The sequence below is a fragment of the Hibiscus syriacus genome, unplaced genomic scaffold (genome assembly GCF_006381635.1).
Source record: "Hibiscus syriacus cultivar Baekdansim isolate YM2019G1 unplaced genomic scaffold, ASM638163v2 tig00020118_pilon, whole genome shotgun sequence".
NCBI lineage: Eukaryota > Viridiplantae > Streptophyta > Magnoliopsida > Malvales > Malvaceae > Hibiscus > Hibiscus syriacus.
In genome coordinates this window covers 44,559-66,480 of record NW_024062482.1, presented here as the reverse complement: position 1 = coordinate 66,480, position 21,922 = coordinate 44,559, and the positions used below count along the sequence as shown (strand labels likewise).

The window sequence follows — 21,922 nt, the reverse complement described above, 5'->3', positions numbered from 1 at the left end:
AAAAATTGGAGAGAATTCTAAAATGAGAGTCCACGGCGTTAAGGGAAAAATGACTTAGAGTTAACCTAAATATTATATATATATATATGACGCAATTTTCATAAATATAATAATGTATATATAATAATATTCTTGTTAATAAGTCGGTCAGATCAAGACGAGTTATTCTTAATTTGATCTCAATTTAAATCCGAAGTTTAATCATATAAGACCTATCAGGTCTCTCCCTGAATATAATTTTTAAAATAAAATAAATTGAGTCGAGAATAAATATTTTTATCTTCCCTAATTAGAAGTTATTTTCTCTTAAACAAAAATATTGACGGTACAACTACCGCAATGACACATATAAAGGTATGCATGGTACATATTTGCACATGCTTTTAAAGCCTTAATTATTTTGGCTACTAATTCCTATCGGACCATTCTTGGTCATGCATGCATTATTGTCCTATTCTAATATTTTTAGCCACTTGTAGAACATAAAAAGTGGGAAAATAATAGATTTATTGAATGTTGTCGGTGGTAAAAGAAAATATTATTTGTTTGTTTAAAAAATTTAAATTTAAGTAGTGTTTTGTAATACGTGTGTACATTGTCATCTAATTATAAGATACTTTTTGTTAAGTCCACTAACTATAAAAAGTTATAAGATTGTCCCTGACTTGAAAAAGTAATAAATTGATCATTTTCTATTAATCTTACATAACAGCAAATAAAATTGACATAATATGTTTAGTCCTCAACTTTTACACTTTACTTTTAATTTAATTTTAATTTTAAATAATTAACATTCAATATTCCGCCAATTTAGTCCATTCTTTCATCAAGTCAAGGGTTTAGCTCAATTGAAAACCCACCACATGTGGTTGAGTTGTTTAGTAGGGAACATGCTGTCGCGACTCAGATGCTTTATGATATATGTCCTTGTTCTAACCTTCATGGGTTTTGATTAGGGTATGATTCATATCAATGAATATAAGAGCTTGAAACAATATCAAAAATCAAGAACTGAAAATGAAGAAAACAGAAACAATAATTGTCTCGTCCCAAATTTTAGGGTCCAACTTAAGCTGTTTTTAAAACTTTCGTGCTTAAGTAGGACTTTTTAAAAGTTTGAGGACCTATAACATAGTTTACCAAAACATTTTGGGTTAACGCCCATAATTTTGGTTCAACTTTCGTTTCTGTTTCCTTTTTCATTTTGAAAAAGAAATTCCCGCTCAGGCGCTCACACACACTCTCTCTCAATTTTCTCTCTCAACTACTCACTGTTTTTGTTGAAAATAAGTGGCATCACCGAAAGTAAACTAAACTTTCGGTGAAAATTATTTGGTGGCAGCATTTGTTGACATTTAGAAAGAGTTGCAGAAATTGTTGATTTTTCAACAATGATAGAACCTCAATTTTAGCCATTGTAAGTTAAGGTATTTACAAATTAGTCCTTAAGTTTCAACTATAAATACCCTAGCTCATTTAGCTTCAAAATCATCCCAAAGCATTCTAGCTTTCTTCCAATACTAGAGAGATTTTAGAGAGTTTCTTGAGATGTTTTCTCCTTTTTATCTAGAGAGAATTATCATTGTTTTCTCCTTGGTAGATCGAGAGAGGTTGTAATTCCTATTTTCTCATAGTGAAATTCTTCTACCGTTGCCCGTGGTTTTTACCCTAAATTTTTAGGGGTTTTTCACGTAAATTTTGTGTCTCTTTTATCTTTATTTTTATTTTCTCAAATTATCAGTTGCGATTTTGCTCTATCCGATAGTCGTCTTCCGCAACAATTGGTATCCGATCTAGATTAGAGTGTGTAATATCTGCTTATTGTCTTTGTGGTTCCCACCAAAAGGTGGATCCTCCAACATAAGAAAATAAGAAGTTATTACCCATTCTTTGAAGGTTCCAGAGAACTATTCACGATAGTGAAATAGTGGGAGCTATCCGTAAAAGAATGCTATGGCAAACTTTCATCTAGCATTAGCAGATGAAGTATTGTCAAGCATCGAGGAGAAGAAGACAGCTAAGGAGATATGGGATCATCTTACCAAACTGTACGAGGCCACATCGCTGCACAATAAAATTTTTCTTAAGAGGAAATTGTACACTCTCCGTATGTCATAATCTACTTCAGTGACGGAGCACTTAAATACACTGAACACCTTATTTTCTCAGCTTACATCCTTAAGCTGTAAAATAGGAGAACAAGAACGTGCTGAACTTCTACTTCAAAGTCTACCGGATTCATATGATTAACTCATCATCAACTTGACAAACAGTAATGTCACAGTCTAGTCTTCGATGAAGTTGCAGCTGCTGTTCTACAAGAAGAAAATCGGCGCAAGAACAAGGAAGACAGACAAGTAAATCTGCAACAAGCAGAAGCGTTGACAACGATGACAACGATGAGAGGGAGATCAACAGAACGTGGCCAAAGCAGCAGTCACAAACATGGTAGATCGAAGTCGAGAAGCAAGAAGAATTTAAAGTGTTACAACTGTGGAAAGAAGGGTCACTTGAAGAAGGATTGTTGGAGTCTAAATAAAAACTCCAATCCACAAGGCAATATCGCAAACACTTCAGATGATGGAGATGCTCTATGCTGTGAAGCGTCAACCACCGTGGAAGGAAGAAAACGATTTACAGATATATGGCTCATTGATTCGGGAGCAACATATCACATGACCTCAAGAAGAGAATGGTTCCATCATTATGAACCTGTCTCAGGAGGATCTGTGTATAATTGTAATGATTATGCCTTAGAGATCGTTGGCGTGGGAACCATCAAATTGAAGATGTATGATGGAACAATTAAAGTTGTTCGAGATGTGCGGCACGTGAAAGGTCTGAAGAAAAATTTATTATCGTACGGATTGTTGGATAATAATGCTAGCAAGATTGAAACACGGAAAGGAATCATGAAGGTGTTCCGTAGAGCGCTTGTGGTGCTGAAAGGTGAAAAGATAGCTGCAAACTTGTACATGCTGAAGGGAGAGACATTGCTAGAAGCAGAAGCCTCTGTTGCCTCATGTAGTTCAGATTCTGTAATGCTATGGCATAAGAAACTTGGACACATGTCAGAACAAGGAATGAAAATCCTTATGGAGCAAAAACTACTTCCAGGCTTAACAAAGGTATCACTTACTTTATGTGAGCATTGCATAACAAGTAAGCAGCACCGGTTGAAATTCAACACATCAAATTCTAGAGGCAAAAGTGTTCTAGAACTGGTTCACTCTGACGTATGGCAAGCACCAGTAACATCCCTAGGTGGAGCAAAATACTTTGTCTCATTTATTGATGACTACTCCAGGAGATGTTGGGTGCACCCTATTAAGAAGAAGTTCGATGTGTTTTCAACTTTCAAAAACTTCAAAGCGCGGGTGGAACTTGATTCTGGAAATAAAATCAAGTGTTTCAGAACAGATAATGGAGGAGAATACACAAGTGAAGAATTTGATGGCTTTTGCAGGAAAGAAGGCATCAAAAGACAGTTCACAGTGGCGAACACTCCTCAACAAAATGGAGTGGCAGAGCGGATGAACAGAACCTTGTTAGAAAGAACAAGAGCAATGTTGAGGGATGCAGGCCTAGAAAAATCATTCTGGGCAGAAGCAGTCAATACCGCCTGTTATTTGGTGAATCGAGCTCCATCAACTGCAATAGAGCTGAAGACACCAATGGAGATGTAGACTGCTAAACCAGTTGATTATTCAAACCTCCATGTATTTGGAAGTATTGTGTACGTGATGTACAACGCCCAAGAAATTTCAAAGCTGGATCCAAAATCCAGGAAATGCAAATTCTTGGGGTATGCTGATGGAGTAAAGGGGTATCGCTTGTGGGATCCTACTGCCCGCAAAGTGATCATTAGCAGGGATGTTATCTTTGTAGAAGATAAGTTACAAAGAAAAGAAGATGATGATAGCACTGAAAAGTCAGAGACTACACAGATACATGTGGAAAATGAGGTTGAACAATGAGATTCTTCTGAAGCAGAACCAGCACATAATGAACAAGAACCAGGGAGTTCTGAAACTCCAACAACTCGTCAATCAGATCGTGTGAGAATACGTCTCAATTGGCACTCAGATTATGTTATAGAAGGTAATATTGCATACTGCCTTTTAACAGAGGATGGTGAGCCATCAACATACCAGGAGGCAATACACAGCTCAGATGTTTCACTGTGGATGATGGCGATGCAAGAAGAAATCGAAGCCCTTCATAAAAATAATACATGGGACCTTGTGCCACTACCACAAGGAAGGAAGCCAATTGGTAACAAATGGGTTTTCAAAATCAAGCGAAATGGTGACAATCAAGTGGAGAGGTATCGTGCAAGACTGGTGGTCAAAGGATATGCTCAAAAAGAAGGTATTAATTTCAATGAAATATTTTCTCCTGTGGTTCGACTAATAACAATTCGAGTAGTTTTGGCAATGTGTGCTACATTGGACTTACATCTAGAGCAGTTAGATGTTAAAACAACTTTTCTTCATGGAAATCTTGAAGAAGAGATTTATATGCTCCAGCCTGAAGGTTTTGAAGAAGACGAAAAGAAGAACTTGGTTTGCAGGTTGAACAAATCTCTATACGGTCTAAAGCAGGCACCGAGGTGTTGGTATAAGAGATTTGATTCCTTTATTATGTGCCTTGGATACAACAGACTTAATGCAGACCCTTGTACTTATTTCAAGAGGTCTGGTGATAACGATTTTGTTATATTGCTGTTGTATGTGGATGACATGTTGGTTGCAGGATCCAACAAAGATCATATTGAAGAATTGAAGGCACAACTGGCTAGGGAATTTGAAATGAAGGACTTGGGACTAGCAAACAAGATTCTAGGGATGCAAATTCACCGAGGCAGAAGTAATAGGAAGATTTGGCTTTCACAAAAGAATTACTTGAAGAAAATCTTGTCACGATTTAGTATGCAAGATTGTAAGCCAATTTCTACCCCTCTTCCTATTAACTTCAAATTATCCTCCAGTATGAGTCCTAGCAGTGAAGAAGAAAGGATGGAGATGTCTCGAGTACCGTATGCATCAGCAGTGGGAAGTTTAATGTTCGCTATGATATGCACAAGACCAGACATTGCACAAGCAGTGGGAGTGGTTAGTCGGTACATGGCGAATCCATGCAAAGAGCATTGGAATATTGTAAAGAGGATCCTAATATACATCAAAGGGACCTCAAATGTTGCATTATGTTACGGAGGATCAAACTTACTAATCAATGGGTATGTAGATTATGACTATGCAGGGGATTTGGATAAAAGCAAATCTACTACAGGATATGTGTTCAAAGTTGCTGGTGGAGCTGTAAGTTGGGTTTCAAAATTGTAGTCAGTTGTGGCTACATCCACAACAGAGGCAGAATATGTAGCAGCTACACAAGCCAGTAAAGAAGCAATTTGGTTGAATATGCTATTGGAGGAGCTTGGGCACAATCAAGAGTATGTCTCTCTGTTTTGTGACAGTCAAAGCGCCTTGCATCTAGCAAGGAATCCAACATTTCATTCAAGGACAAAACACATACGAGTTCAATACCATTTCATTCGTGAAAAGGTAGAAGAAGGGACGGTAGATATGCAGAAGATCCATACCAAAGACAATATAGCAAATTTCATGACGAAGGCGATCAATGCTGATAAATTTACCTGGTGTCGATCCTCTTGTGGCCTGTCAGAGACGTAAGCAACATGATGGTACAAGGTAGAAAGAATTGTGTGAAGATATGATTGTTCCAATCAAATCTTCAAGTGAGAGATTGTTGAAAATAAGTGGCATCACCGAAAGTAAACCAAACTTTCAGTGGAAATTATTTGGTGGCAGCATTTGTTGACATTTAGAAAGGGCTGCAGAAATTTTTGATCTTTCAACAATGGTAGAACCTCAATTTTAGCCATTGTAAGTTAAGGTATTTACAAATTATTCCTTAAGTTTTAACTATAAATACCCTAGCTCATTTAGCTTCAAAATCATCCCAAAGCATTCTAGTTTTCTTCCAATACTAGATAGATTTTAGAGAGTTTGTTGAGATGTTTTCTCCTTTTTATCTAGAGAGAATTATCATTGTTTTCTCCTTGGTAGATCGAGAGAGGTTGTAATTCCTATTTTCTCATAGTGAAATTCTTCTACCGTTGCCCGTGGTTTTTACCCTAAATTTTTAGGGGTTTTCCACGTAAATTTTGTGTCTCTTTTATCTTCATTTTTATTTTCTCAAATTATCAGTTACGATTTTGCTCTATCCGATAGCCGTCTTCCGCAACAGTTTTGGTTTTGGTTTTTCTTTGATTTATTGCTAGTATGGTGTGCGACACCTCTGGCACCATTGTATTCGTCTCGTCGACCTCATTCGTATGGTGTCATTGGTTTATCGTTCTCCGTCGTTGTTTGCAACTGATGAAGGTTCAAATATTCGAGTTTTCTTAAAATTCCATCTCTATCAATCTTTTCGAAAAACCAACGTTTGTGGTCATATGTCTCCGCATCATTCTCCGGTAAGTCTGAATCACCTTTGTTCAGCTCAGCTCGACTCCGCGCATTTGATTCAAGGTTTCCATTCTGCATCTATTACTACTAATTGTGAGAAGCGTAAGTCTTAGTTAATATCGATTAGCTGATATAGGTGTGTCCCCTTGACCTGCTCGATATATTTAACATGTTATGTTATTTGTTGCTATTAGTAAAAATGTTCGTGAACTGATTATATATATTTATATATATCTGACTTCTGAATATTGTGACATCATTGTTAATTTGCATGTTGATGCATTTATGATATTTGCATGAGCATAGTTACCATTCTGATTCTACATGGGCATAGTTTCCGTTCTGATTCTATATGAGATTATATCAGTGACGAATCTAGATAATTAAGAATGTGAGTCCAAAATTTTAATTTTTTTAAATAATGGGTATGCAAAAAAAATATTTTTTTTTATTTTTTCCTTAACATATTAATCTAAATTTAATAATTTTTCTAAAATAATGGGATACACTTGCCCTTATGGGGGCTTAGTGCATCCGACCCTGGATTATATCCCGTTCTGACATCTGCATGGGATTATATCCTTGTTCTGACATCTGTATGGGTTATTTCCCTGTCTTGATTTTGCATAAGATCTTCTACGAAGGGCAACATCCATGTCATGCTTTTGATTTCTGATGAGTTCCTCGTTGGAGGTTAACTCGAGCTTATTTTCGGAAGGTAACATCCATATCCTGATTTTTGTTTTCTACTTTGAGTCCACATTGGTGGTGTCGGGTTCCTTTCAGGAGGTAATGGTTTTCGTTCTATCCGTTTATGACGAGATGTAAGGTTATAAGGAACTCTGTATGATTTACTAATAATAATATTTGACTTTTCCTGTTACTTGATTATTTTATTATTTTTTATATCATGCTTGAATTGACTGAATTATTATTTATATTTAAATGACACATTGGTCTTTGTAGCTCACCATGTTTTTGTTTCTATTTTCAGATTATCCAAATGTATAAACAATATATAGAGGGCTCTTATTGCAGCTATCCCAAAATAATATAGAAAAAAATCGAAGAGAATTTTGAAATGAAAGCTGGCGGCGTTAAGGGGAAATGACTTATTAACCTAAATATTAGATATATATAGGACGCAGTTTTCATAAATATCATAACGTATATATAATAACATTATTGTTAACATCTCGAGTCGAATCAATGCGAGTTATTCCTAATTCGATCTCAATTCAAACCCAAAGTTTAATCATACTATGCCTATCACGTCTCTCCCTAAATATGATTTCTAAAATAAAAGAAGTATAGTAGAGATCAAATATTGTTATTTTCCCTCATTAGAAGTTATTTTCCTAAAATAAAAAATAGTTTAGAATTAACCTAAATATTATATATATAGGACGACAATTTTGTTAATATCATAACTATAATTACATTTTCGTTAAGTATATTATAAATCTCCTCTTAAACTACTATTTTTTTATCAGATATGTCAAAAGCGACATAAAACCTCGTCAATAACATTCAAAATAACTCAATAACATGAAAAAAAAGGAATTGAACAAAAATTAGGTTAGAAGTAGAGATGGCAACGAGACAAGTCAGATTTTTTACCGTTCCGACTCCAACCCACCTTGAAAAGTATGTTATTACACCTGCCTCGAATCCATCTTGACATTTGAGATACAAACTCGATCTGAAATTAAGAAAAGTATATCATATTTCTTTAAAATTGATTCTGAAATTACTAAAAGAAGGGGATTGGAGTTAATGAAACCAAAAATGACTCGGAAAACAATCGGTGAGAATTTTACAATGAAAGTCGACGGCGTTAAGGGGAAATGACTTAGAGTTAAGTATTATATATATATATATATGATGTAATTTTCATAAAAATAATAATATATATATAATAACATTCTTTTCTCTAACTGGGGTCGGACTACTTAAAATCGCATGCTTTGGTTGTAATAGTTCCTCTAGTAGATATCATATTCATTCCGCAATGTACACGGAGATAAACACGGGTATGAAACAACTGCAGAAAAGGCACCATGTCCTGTTTGTGGGCGAACACCAAGATGACGCTGTTAAGCATAAATGGCTATCAATTTTGATTTTCATTTTTGGGTTTTCTTTTTTTTTTCTTTCCATTTTCCCAGCTGTTTCGTGGTAGGAGGAGAACCCATGTGGGAGGAAATGGAAATATTCAATTTTTTATTTGTTTTGAATTATTTATAATAATTTTTGACAATTTATTGGAATAAATTCAAACCAAGTTCATGCATGATGAATCATATACATATGCATGAACAATATTATTATAAAAAATTACAAAATAAATTGAAATAAAAGTTTACTATTATATTGATCAGATACATATGCATGAACAATTTTCAAACATTTAAGCTTAAAGCTACGGCTATCAAGTTCCTCAAATGGAAACACCAATCACTAGAGGTACCAAAATAGTAGTAATTATCACTTTAAACACTTTCTCATCCCATGAAAATTGTGAACGCCCAGGGCTGCCGCCAGCTGGTTGTGGGGCAGGCGCCATGAAATCGACAACGAGGGGATTAAGTAACGGGACGGCCGGCGGTGACAAAGGCGGCAGTGAATCCGCCGGAGAGGAAAGCGGTGCCACGGAACCTCCGTTGTTGGAGCAAGTATGTAGACTTATATTACTCACCGGACTCAACACCCCATCGACTCCGTGACACCGGATAGAGCCCGCGGTGCATATATTCGGGCTGATGATTCTAACGTTGTTGAGGACAAAACCTCTCCGGGTACCGCCATTCACGACATTCATCGCGTATTCGGGCAACGAACTGGGGAGAATCGAACCGGTCGGGACAAACAAAAGGTGCTCGAAGATCAACTGAGAAGGGATAGAATGACGTTGCAAGAAGGCGTGGATTTCGTTCTCGGGGATCACCGTCTTCGACAACATCCTGTCGTTCGGCATCAAGAAAGTGATGTTGGCAAGGAATTTCGTGTCCAACGGCGACATATTGAGAAGCATCACAAAGGTGAAGTAGTTAGCTTTCTGCATCTCTTCCATCGCGACACGAAGGTCTCGATTATCGTTGGGAGAAAGTGTCATAGTCGTCGAACATGATGATTCGAGAAGTGATATTAGGAGAGTAACCATGGTGATCATTATGGGAGTTGTTGCCATTGGCTTGGTGGTCATTTTTGGGTGATGGGATGAGCAAAGTTTTCATGGGGATCTTTAGGGTTTCTTATAAAGGGAGCATAGTTTATAGGTATAATTGTTGGGGACATGCTTATGTGATGCTTCAACAAACTTACCTCACACTTCCATCGTGTAATTTACTATTTTTAAAAATTTAAAAGAAAAAAAAAACTTATTTTAAATATTATATTATATATATATATATATATAATAAATGAAATCCCAATCTTTAAACTTAATCAAAGATCAAAATCTAATGCCTATGGAAAGGAAAGTATATGACAAGAATTTGCTATATTTATGGAAGGAGAGGAGAAAGGAAAGGATGAGGGTTTCAACAAATTTTCTTTAATCTACTGACTGAAATTTGGGTAAATTATGTGTTTAGTACCTAAAACATCAATTTTTGTCCGTTTATGTATCTAAACTTTCAAAAATTTCAAAACCACACCTAACGTTTAGTTTTTACTTCATTTTAGTATCCGTCATTAAAAACTTTATTTTTGTTTTATTTTAGCACACCGTTCAAAATTTAACGTTAAGTTTTGAAAAAAATTGAGAGTTTAAGTATTAAATGGGTTAAGTTTTTAATGGCGGGATACTAAAATGAAATGAAAACTAAACGTTATGTATGATTTTTAAAAAAATGAAAGTTTAGGTACTAAAACTGATAGTTTAAGTATTAAATGTGTGGTTTACCCTATATTTTTTTGAATGAATATTTTTATTTAATTTATTAATTGATTAATCTAGATTATGTGTTGCAGAAACTTGTTATAGAGATGATCCTCTCATCTCTTTTTATTCTATTGAAAACGCTAATATTTAAACTTTTAGCCTTGCTTTAAGACCTAACATCTTATCTCCCTCGTTCTAGGTTAGATTTATCGAGTCTGGAGCATTTTTCAATGAAACATGCGTCAAATTTTTGTTTATGAGACCAAAAATGAGTGAATTGAAAATTTTAGAGTTCAATGATCGTTCGACGACTGATGGTAACCAACGACGACAATGGTAAGTGGAGGCATGTGGTGGAAGACTTTAATCGAATTTAGGGTTATATTGGTATGTTGTCTAAAGTATAGAGATCAAAATTATATTTCATCTCAAATTTATGAGTCAAATTAGCATTCTGTTTAGATTTTAAAAATTAGGATAAATCACACGTTTAGTACTTATACTATCAGTTTGGTCCATTTTAATACTTAAAATTTCAATTTTTTCACAATCATACCTAAAGTTTAGTTTTTGTTTCATTTTAGTAATATTACCGTTAAAACTTTATTTTTTATTTCATTTTAATACATGTTCAAAATTTAACGTTAAATATTTAGAATCTCCACTTTGTTAAGAAATTTAAAAATACCCTCGGTACTTAAGATGTCCATCCTTTATTAAAGAATTTCTCCCTCCATTCTATATTATAGAATTTCATTTGACTGGTTTTAACAAATTTTAAAATTTAGTTATTTACCTAGAAAAAATCTCAATCATCAACCAAAAATTTAACTGCCTAAATTAAATCATATTGGGGTGTTTAAAATCAATAATTTCACCACCCTTCATTGAAGAACGCATTCCATATCTTGAGCCCTAAAAAGTTTCCACCAAGCAAACATGTCTTCGTTCTCAATTGGAGTGGTCTTCCTTACCCTCCTCTCCCTCGTTCCGTCCCTAGGTTACGGCCGGAACGACTCTTCGAAGATGCACCCGAAAATCACCTATCACGGCGGCCCTATCCTCAACGGGACGCTAAACTTCGCCATCATTTGGTATGGAAAGTGCAATGTCCTCAAGAGAACCACCATTGTCAACTTCCTGATGTCCTTGAACAAAGAAGGTGATCGTGATCTCAATCCTAAGGTCACGCGGTAATGGCAAACGATCGAGAGCTACCAAACTACGGTGCCGGGAGGAGGAAAAGCCAAAGCACATCACCCGAATCCGAAAATAATTGTGAACGTGATGAAACAAATCGATGATACTCCGTATAAATATGGAAGGAATTTGACCATAGCGGGTTCTATTCCGAAAATTGTACGTGAACACATACATGATCAACCTGACCTCATCCCCGTTATAATTACTGCAAAGGATGTAGATATTGAAGGACTCTGCTCCAGAAAATGTGCCGATCAAGGACTTATAGGTAAGTTTTTTAAATGGCTATTAAAAGTTACAAAATGATCTCTTGACTATAAGTATTATTTTGTTGAGTCCTCTGACTATTAAGAGTTATAAAATGATCACCCGACTAATCATATATTCCAAACTCATCATTTTTTGTTAAAAAAAATGTAATTGTTTGAGCTGGAAATTAACATGTTAACTTAGATATGATAAAATGTAATCACGGAACTATTTGAGATGGATTTTATGGATCGAATCTCCATTACATTATGTCATTGAGTCAATGCTTGAAATATTATGTCGTCGAGCTAATGTTCGAAAGCAACAGTGGTGTCAGTAGACATCATTAAAGTATGATTTTATCATATCTCATGTAGGTAGCAGGTTATTGTCCATCTCAAATGTTTTTCATTTTTTAACGGAAAATGATGGGTTTGAAACATATAAATAGTCAAGTGACTATTTTATAACTTTTAATAATCGGGAGACTCAACAAAACAACTATCTATAATTGAGATACTATTTTATAATTTTTAATAGTAATGAGATTCAACAGAATAACGCCCTGGGAACCATTTGTATACTTTACCCCTTCATTTATAAACATCTCGTACTATGAACTTATTTGTTTACATTTTTTGAACCGAAGATAACAAAAAACCATACATTATACTCGGGAATCCGGAAATCGAGTGCCCTGGAAAATGCGAATGGCCTTTCAAGGATGTCGACAACGGTCCGAAGTCGATTATCTTTCTCCGACCGCCGAGCCAGAATAAGGCAGCCGATGCGATGGTGATTGCGTTGGCGACGACTTTGGCTGATATGGTCACTAACCCTCTAAACACAGGCTTCTACGGCGGATCCGAAAAAGCTCCGCTCGGTGTCGGATCGGTTTGCAAGGCGATCTTTGGTAGTGGCGCTTTCCCCGGGAACCCGGACAAGGTCCATATTGACCCTAGCACTAGTGGTAGCTTCAATGCTCATGGGTACCATGGAGATAGGTTTCTTCTTCCTGCTGTATGGAACCCTAAAACTTCTTCATGTTGGACTCTCATGTAACAAGTTTTCAAGAAAAATGAGAATGTCGTGTGACAATTGAAAAAATGTCGCGTGTACGTGTTTTAAAATTTAATTCGAATATTTTAAATATGTTGTATGTCATATAAAAATGACATGTAATGCTCAAATATATTGTTAGATTGATAAAAGAATATGAATAAAATAATATTGATAATTTGAAGACTCAATTAAAATATTTTAAAGTTTGCGGATCAATTTAAAATTTATACATGATTTTAAAAAATAATAAATGTTAAATATTATTTACTTATAATTTCAAATAATATCATTTGTATTTAATACATTATATTTATAATTATTTAAAACAATATTAATATTCTTTAATTTTGCATGTCAATTAGTAAGTGGAAATAATCTAACCTATTGAGTACCATCTTAACTTTACTTATCATGAGGAATATGTACTTTATATATATATATATATATATATATATACACACACACACACCATATATAGGAATAATTATTTTTTTCCCTTTACACAATGGCATATGCCCTATATTTTTATGTTCCTTTTATTTAAATACAATGAAATAACATTGCTACATCATCCATTATATCTCCCCAAGCTTCAAAGTGAGTTTAAGTAGATGAAGAATTAGATATCTCATTCAGGTTATTCTTGTTTTCCGCGCTAACGGGTCCACGTTATTGGGAAAATTGATTGATGTAAAATGATACGTTAATATTAACTGAAAAATATTAAATAAAATAACCAATCAAAACAATAATCGTATCGTGGTAATCCACTATCTTAGAAGCGAATTCGTCACTATGCGTATAATCGTTGCAATGGACAAACAACCCCTGTGGTTAGCACGACTCTCTAAGAATTCGTACACCCGAAAACTGGAGTGACCTTGGATGGTATTACTCTTCTCTCAACTAAAACAACACTCAAAAGAGGACGAGTGTGTCAAAACAAACATTTGAGAGTAAAAATATCATTTCCAAAACATAATTTAAAACTATTTAAAATAGAAATAAATAACATTTAAAAGTATGTTATAATTGAGCATTACCAACATTCCCCACTAATACTAAAGAAATCTTACATAAAAAATAAAAGCATTGAAGTTAAAATATGAGAAGAGAAGTAAGAAAATTAGTTGTTTAAGCACTGGTAAATATATTTTTAACTAGTACATAATGATGATTAGATAAGTTAACGAATCTCGAACTTTCTAAGATCAGAGTGAACTCATAAGACACAATTAACACTTTCATCCATCGAAGTTCGTGATATGTCAACAAAAACGAAAGGGAAGGATTTTGGAGAACTAATCAAGAGAAATTTGATCCGTAGGGAAAAGTCCGACGATATTGAATCCAATTTAAATTCTCTCAATCTGGTGAGCTACAAAACGATAACGTTTTGGTAATAGAACTCCACCATTTATTGATCTTGTGTATTTTTCTTTTTTATTTTATAAATATTAATTTTAGTTATATTTTCATCACTATTATTAATGATAGTTTTTTTCAAAATAATTTGGATAAAATCTTTCCCAACCTATTGATAACGCAAACACATCATGCATATGGCAACAATTAGAACCCAAGATCTTTATCTTTAAGGAGTGCAACACTTCTTTTAACCACTATAACATATTAGCCTAGTGTACATAATTTACAGACGTAATTGCACGAACCTAAAATCTCTGAGGAAAACAACATTCCCTTTAACCAGATATTTTATAATTATTTTAATCATAGAATACTAAATACAATAAAACAATAATACAATGCAAATCCCATAAATCGCATAAGTATTTAAAAACAATTTCAGTGTGTGTATATATAGCGGTGGGCATGCGACCTGAACCCAACCCGATCGGGTTATTTTAAAAAAAATCGGGTTTGGGTCGGGTCGGATCGTTTTTTTAAATATGATGTCCGAGTCAGGTTCGGGTTTAGGGTGAAAAATATCCGACCCGACCCAAAAAAAAATTTATAATTTTATCTTATATATTTAAGAATAATTACAATAATACCCCTCTATATATTATTTTTTTCAATTAAGTCACTATTTATATTGAATAAAAATAATATTTTATTATTATTTCAGGTCGGGTTGGGTTTTTAAGTTATATATCGGGTCGGGGTCGGGTCGGGTGAAATCTTGTTTTGGTTGGGTTGAATCGGGTCTCAGGTGGAAGATTCCTTGATCTCGGGTCGGGTGGACCAAAAACCCAACCCATGACATCCATCCTTGTGTATATATATATACACACAACAAAAACATATGCAGACAAAAAAACAGCAAACGGTGCATGGCAAAACATTTACTTTCCTCGTATAACATAAAGAAAACACATTGAAATACAGCTTAAGTCACCATGTTTTTCATGAATTCCAGATAAGAAGAACAAGTAAAGAAAATAAGAATTATCTCTATCACACATTGGATAGTAAAAAATATGGAGAATCCAATTATAAATATTATAGAAGTGGAAATGAAGTAAAGAGACTAACCCTATATAGATAATGTTAAGGAAAACAAATGAAACAAACACATCAAGCCTGCTGGTAGGGATAAGTCAAGCCATGGCTGATTTCATTGTTTACTTCTGGTTGCTACTTCCCTTCTTCTTCAGTAGGTTCCCGAATTTAAGGAGTAAAGGCTTCTTCTTTTTATGTTGTTGCTGCTTTGATGGCGAGTTTCCTCCATCATCAACAATTTCTGTTGAACCATTTACCTGATCAAAGCCCTCACTAGCATCCGCCTTTGAATCAACTTCCTCATCAAAGGATTCCTCTTGCTCGGGTTCCCCTTCTGCTGAAAATTCCTTCTTTTCGATTCTGCAGCTTTCCCACATCTTAAATTCAGTATCAACTGACTCTACTGAATCATTCTCCTTTTCTTTTGTCTCGTGCACCACTTTTCCGTTCATGTTCAACACTTTGGAACTGTCTGCTTGAAGAGCCTCATCTTTCGAGCCATCATTCACATGCGGAGAGCTTTCGATTTTGGATTCCTCAGGATGTTCTCCTGATGACTTGGGCTTGTCTTTACTTCCATGCCCGTTCTCTTCTGAGAATTCAACCACCTTAGGCAGCAAATCGTAGTCCTTGTCACTGTCGGTTAGCTCACCGTTTTCCTCGCTCTGCTTTTTTATTATAGCTTCCTCTAACAGCTTAGACAGCTCCTCAACTTTCTTAAGAGAAGCAACTTCCCTAGCCCGGAGTTCATCGTTTTCTTGAATGACACTCTGCAACTCAGTTTCTTTATCGAACATACTCTCCTTTAATTTCGTGCTCTCAGTCTTGACTTCCTCTAGAGATTCTTGCAGATAAATTACCTTAGATTCAACTTCCTTTAGGCTATCCTTCAACCGAGTTTCTTCCTCCTTGGACTCAGAAGCCTCTTGAATGACACTCTGCAACTCATTTTCTTTAGCCAACAACCTCTCGTCTAGTTTCATGCTCTCGGCCTTGACTTTCTCTAGAGCTTCTTGCAGATAAATCACTTTATATTCAATTTCCTTTAGGCTATCCTTCAACCGAGTTTCTTCCTCCTTGGACTCAGAAGCCTCCCGAATAACACTCTGCAACTCAGTTTCTTTATCCAACAAACTTTCCTTTAATTTCATGCTCCCAGTCTTGACTTCCCCTAGAGCTTCTTGCAGATAAATCACCTTAGATTCAACTTCCTTTAGGCTATCCTTCAACCGAGTTTCTTCCTCCTTGGACTTGGAAGCCTCTTGAATGACACTCCGCAACTCGGTTTCTTTATCCAACAAACTCTCCTTTAATTTCATGCTCTCAGTCTTGACTTCCTCTAGAGCTTCTTGCAGATAAATCACCTTAGATTCAACTTCCTTTAGGCAATCCTTCAACCGAGCTTCTTCCTCCTTGGACTCGGAAGCCTCTTGAATGACACTCCGCAACTCGGTTTCTTTATCCAACAAACTCTCCTTTAATTTCATGCTCTCAGTCTTGAGTTCCTCTAGAGCTTCTTGCAGATAAATCACCTTAGATTCAACTTCCTTTAGGCTATCCTTCAACCGAGCTTCTTCCTCCTTGGACGCAGTAGCCTCTTCCTCAGATTGTTTTAGCAAATTTACCAACCTATTAATTTCTTTTTGTAGAGAAGAGTTTTCTTCATCCGACTTCTTTACACAATCTACTAAATGCAGTTCTTTTTGTTCCCACTCGGTTATGGAATTCTGATGTTCGTTCTTGGATTGTTCAATGGTATTTGTAAGAAGATCAATCTCGTTTTTTGCATCATCGAGCATGGTTTTGTACTTCTCATCTGTTTCTTTCAGGAATAACCTTAGCTCATCTAACTGGGTCTCGTACTTTTCATTGTTGGTTTCACAGGATAAGAGCTTCTCCTTAGCATCCCTAGCTTCTGCAGAAACTTCATGCAAGGCTGAAGCTAAGCTTTCCATTGCTTTCTTGCTCTTCTCTTCCTCATCCTTAGAATTTTCCAACTCATTAAAGAGTTTGCTTTTCTCTTCTAAAAGAGTTTGAACACGGGAAACTGCAAGCTTCTCATTATCTAAAGCTCGGGTCTTTTCTTCTTTCACAGTTTCTAATTCGGACTTTAGAGACTCAACCAACTTCCTCGCTTCTGCACTTTCTTCCTTAGCCGTATTAATCTGGTGTTCTGATTTCTCAAGATCCCTTCTTTGTGTACTGATCGTCATTTCGAATGATCTCACTTTCTCTTTAAGAGAAGCAATTTCAGATTCTGCGTCTTGCAATGAATCATTGGTGCTTTCTAATTGCTTCATGACTGCATTTAGAGATTCCGATGTAGATCTTTCTAACTTCTTTGCTTCCCCAATCTGCATTTCTAATTTTTCAACCTTGTTTCCCCATTCATCTACTACATTGCGTGTATACGATTCAGCCATTTTCGCAGCCTCTAGATCAACATTAAGTTGTTCAACAAATGCCTCGTTTTCCACCAACTTCTCCTCATAGGCCTTTGCTTTCTCTACTTCTTGTTTCAATGATTCTATCTCTTCCCTGAGCTTCAACACCATTTCATTGTTTTCACTAATCTCTCGTTCACGCTTCAACTCAAGCAAAGACTTCAACCGAACCAATTCGGCCGAGAGAATTTCCGCCTTCTCGGCATGAATTTCAGCAATCTTGGTTGCATCATCAGCATGATTTAATGCTTGGTTTTTCGTATCACAAGTCATGGCTAGTTCTTGCTTCACCCGTTGAAGCTCCTGAGTGGTTGAGACGAGAGCAGCCACATCCAGAGCATGCTGGTTCCTAACGGATTCGATTTCTATCTTCCATTCTTCATCTTTCTTCTGAGCAGCATCCATCTCCACCTGTTCCAACTCTAAAGTTCGGAACTTTTCAATCTCAGAGTTCTCTTCAGCTAGCTTTTGTGCGGCCAAAGCCTCTCTAAGCTTGTCATTTGCTTCTTCAGCTGCTTTCTGTGCTTCTTTCAGTTCATCAATTGCTTGTGCCTTCTCTTTCTCGATCAATGATATTTTCTCGTTTGCTTTCTTTAAATCCTCCTGAACCGAGTTCAACTGTGCTTGCAACTCTAATCCCTTACCCACACGTGTTTGCGGTTTCTGAAAACCAAAACCAACCGATAACGCAAATGGAAATCCATTAGCTTCGTAATTAAAACAGTAGTTTATTTGTTTCTCTTTCCTAAAACCGGTTTTCTCCTCACCAAACGTCAAAACATACACACAATGATTCATAACAGATAGCACATTTTCTTTTCACAATATTACTTGAAATACAACTCGTTATCCGGAAAAATCAACAAAAATCAACACAGCTTCAGAATCCTCATAACCAAATCCCATATCAACAAATCCAAAAGAACTTACATCTAACCGGAAAAATGTAAGATCAAATACCGAACTATATGACAACATTGACTTAAAAACTTACTTCAGGTGGCGTGGCAACCTTTGGTGATCTACGAACAACTGTAGGCGTCGAGTTAAGAGATAGTCTTTGCGACCGATCAGCTGAATTACAAGCACTTTGCAATGGGGAGGGTGAACCAGGTTCCGGTTTAGCCAGTCCCCGGCTTACTTTACTTGCCACTCTAGGTGTAGCTGGTGAAACCTTGGTTGGAGTATCAGATGAACTTGATCTGTAGAGATAATGTTCAAAGGCTCATAGTTTAAACACAAAATAGCAAAGAATATAAACAAAATTCATGAGCAAATCAAATTAAAGATGGATTTCATCTCAAAAATGGCAACTTTTTTTCTACATAATTTGGCAGGATAAAATTATTATATCAAATTAAATACTCGAAATCTGAGTAAAACCCATTTGAAAAAGAGAATCAAAGAACAAGATCGACTAAAAATTTATGAATTTGAGTGAAAAAGGGGTCTTTAAATATCAAATTACAAGAATCACAGGAATAAAAGAAACACCCAAAATTTCGAATACTCAAAATTCTAGTAAAACCCATTTGAAAAATAGAATCAACCAACAAAATTACTAAAAAAAACTATGAATTTGAGTGGGGAAAAAGGTCCTTAGCATGAGCCTAAAAGCATCAAGGAGCAAATCAAACAAAATTCCAGAATTTACTACAGAGAAAAGCATCACATGAACTAAAAAATAAGCAGTCCAAAGAAAGTAAAGAAAACCCAAGTCAGATCTAAGTCCAAAATAAAAGGAATTGAGGAACAAAGCATGAAGTTCATAAAGAGAAAAGAGAACCCAGAAAGAGAGTGAGGTGAACGTACTTGGATTTAGCAGACATGGTGAGAATGAGAGGAAGAGATCGATGGAGAAGTAGCTTTTTTTTCTTCTTTAACAAGCAAAAGAGACAGTGAACTTAGAGAAAAACTACCTACGAATGATTTACATTTTATATATAACGTTCAAATATAACAGATGATTTTTTTTTTTTTTTTTGAGCTATCAACTACCAAGATGAGAGAGATAATCGCTATTTTTTTAATATACAATCTATTATTTTGGGTAAATCATATGTTTAGTACATAAACTATGTATTTAATTCGTAATTTACCCTAATAATTAAAGATGTGAACTACTATTACTACTATCGATGGAAAAAATAAAAAAGATAAATATCTAGTTATATCAATTTAACAAGATTTACAGTTTACGATAATTGTTCAAACATATCTTAATTGTGTAATTACATCTCAAGTCAATTTTATAATAGGTGTCCAAGCACACTCACTAAGTGAAAATGAAAATTATTCTTTTATTATTTCAATATTATATTTACTAAAAACATACACACAAATACTTTGTAAACAAGATTAAATAACGTAAAATAAAAGAAGTTTTTTAATAGTAAATAACAGAAGTTAAATGAAAAAAAGGTAAAACGTTATTTTTCTTAAATTATTGATATATTTTTACATGTGTATATGATTTAGGTAGTTCAATTTTTGTTTAAATTTTAGGGTAAAGTACACAAATGATCCCCTAACTATGGGACATTACTTTGTTGAGTTTCATGATTATTAAAAGTTATGAAATGATCCCTTAATTGTAGGACATTGTTTTGTTGAGTCCCTCCTATTTAAAGTTATAAAATGACTATTCGTATATTCCAAACTAGTCATTTTCTATTAAAAAATTGGTGATAATCTAAGTTGGACGTTAACATGTCAATAGTGATATGATAAAATCTTATCCAAAAATCTCAAACGACTATCATATCTCAGTCAACATGTTAATATCAGCTTAGATTGTCATCAGTTTTAACGAAAGAAGAGTTTGGAACATATGAATAATCAAGTAATCATTTTATAACTTTTAATAGTCTAAGGATTCAACAAAACAATACTCTATAATTGAGAAACTATTTTATATTTTTAATAGCTAAAAAACTTAATAAAATAATACTCTATAATCAAGGGAACATTTGTTTACTTCACCCTAATTTCATTAAATTAAGAGCAACACCAATTAAATAAAAAATTTATACATAGTATGCTCGTTTATTTGGATTGATCACATGTTGTACAATTATATTAATATAATATAGGTAGAAGTGATAAATACAAATTCGATTAGATCATTTTGAATTAATTTAAGAGTTAGAATCCACTTACACGGTGTAAAACTCGTTTAGCTTTACACTTTTTAGAACTATTGAATTGAGGGAAATCAAAGGCTAAAATTAATTTCTTATTTTTCGGTGAATATATTCTCATTTTCTATTGTTATTATCAGCCTTTAATTTATCTCATCCAATTATCTTAAAAAGGTTTAAAACTAAAAGAGTTTTACATCGTCCAATAGTCTTAAAAAGATGTAAAACTAATAGTCTTGATTTAATATATATATACATGAATTAGTCGTTGTTTTCAAAAATAATATTTGTTTTTTTAATTAATTTGATACTTAAAAAATTTCATTTATGCAAATTTGAAACTTTTATTTTGATTTAAGGGTCACATTTGGGTCACATTTGTCTATGTATTAGACTTAATTTATTATTTTCGCATTTATCGTATTTTCACCTTAATTTAGCTATTAAAGTTGTTTAATCACACCACTCTATACCCCACTCTTAACTTAAAACCCTAAATTATAAACTCAAAAATAGATTTAAAGTTTAGAAGTTATAGGGTTATGGTTTAGGTCTTATAATTTAGAGTTTTAAGGCTAAGTTATAGAATGATACAATTTAACAACTTCGAGAGTTAAATTGATGCGAAAATATAATAGGGAAAAAATGATAAATTAGATCTACTACAATGCCTTTTGCCTTTCTTTGAACAAATTTTGTACCTATATTCATCAAATATTACCTATTTGATACTTGTACTTAAAATGTAAATATTATTTTCAATTTGAAATCGAATCCAACACTTACAATCCCGATTTAAGGATGAAAGCAGGGTTTTATATTAGAGGTGCAATATCCTGAAAGGTACGAAATTAAATCATTGATAAAAAAAAGAAATAAAAAGATAAGTAGGTGCAATATCACGACACCCCTTGATTCATCCCTGTCTCTATCTATTGTCCCAAGCTAGGGACTACGTCATAACAAATAATGACACAAAGC

General features: G+C 34.6%; 2 protein-coding genes and 1 pseudogene across 3 annotated transcripts; 1 reads left to right on the top strand and 2 right to left on the bottom strand.

Annotated features, from left to right (window-relative positions):
* Positions 1 to 445: 445 nt before the first annotated feature.
* Positions 446 to 19,713, bottom strand: LOC120209749 (WEB family protein At3g02930, chloroplastic-like). Of its 2 annotated transcripts, XM_039208671.1 has the most exons (7): positions 19,614 to 19,713; positions 18,796 to 19,003; positions 16,953 to 18,464; positions 16,638 to 16,784; positions 15,439 to 16,133; positions 8,154 to 8,159; positions 446 to 456 (listed from the first exon to the last, which is right to left on the bottom strand). In XM_039208671.1, exons 1-5 carry the CDS (start codon positions 19,628 to 19,630, stop codon positions 15,480 to 15,482), a joined length of 2,538 nt encoding a protein of 845 aa, XP_039064602.1. In that variant the 5' UTR covers positions 19,631 to 19,713; the 3' UTR covers positions 446 to 456; positions 8,154 to 8,159; positions 15,439 to 15,479. The 2 variants fall into 2 exon arrangements, with proteins under 2 accessions (XP_039064602.1, XP_039064603.1); XM_039208672.1 differs by lacking the exon at positions 16,638 to 16,784 and having other exon boundaries at positions 15,439 to 16,217; positions 16,890 to 18,464.
* Positions 8,935 to 9,699, bottom strand: LOC120209755. The gene has a single exon (XM_039208677.1). It carries the CDS (start codon positions 9,697 to 9,699, stop codon positions 8,935 to 8,937), a length of 765 nt encoding a protein of 254 aa, XP_039064608.1.
* LOC120209754 lies at positions 11,320 to 12,894 on the top strand (annotated as a pseudogene).
* Positions 19,714 to 21,922: the final 2,209 nt, after the last annotated feature.

Excerpts from the sequence above, each read along its gene's own strand:
- LOC120209755 (XM_039208677.1), bottom strand. The coding sequence starts at position 9,699 with ATGACCACCAAGCCAATGGCAACAACTCCCATAATGATCACCATGGTT.
- LOC120209749 (XM_039208672.1), bottom strand. Across the intron at positions 18,465-18,795 it reads AGGTTGCCACGCCACCTGAA|AAACCGCAAACACGTGTGGG; the intron begins GTAAGTTTTTAA and ends TTTGGTTTTCAG. Across the intron at positions 16,218-16,889 it reads TAAAGGAAGTTGAATCTAAG|GTAATTTATCTGCAAGAATC; the intron begins GTGATTTATCTG and ends GTTGAATCTAAG.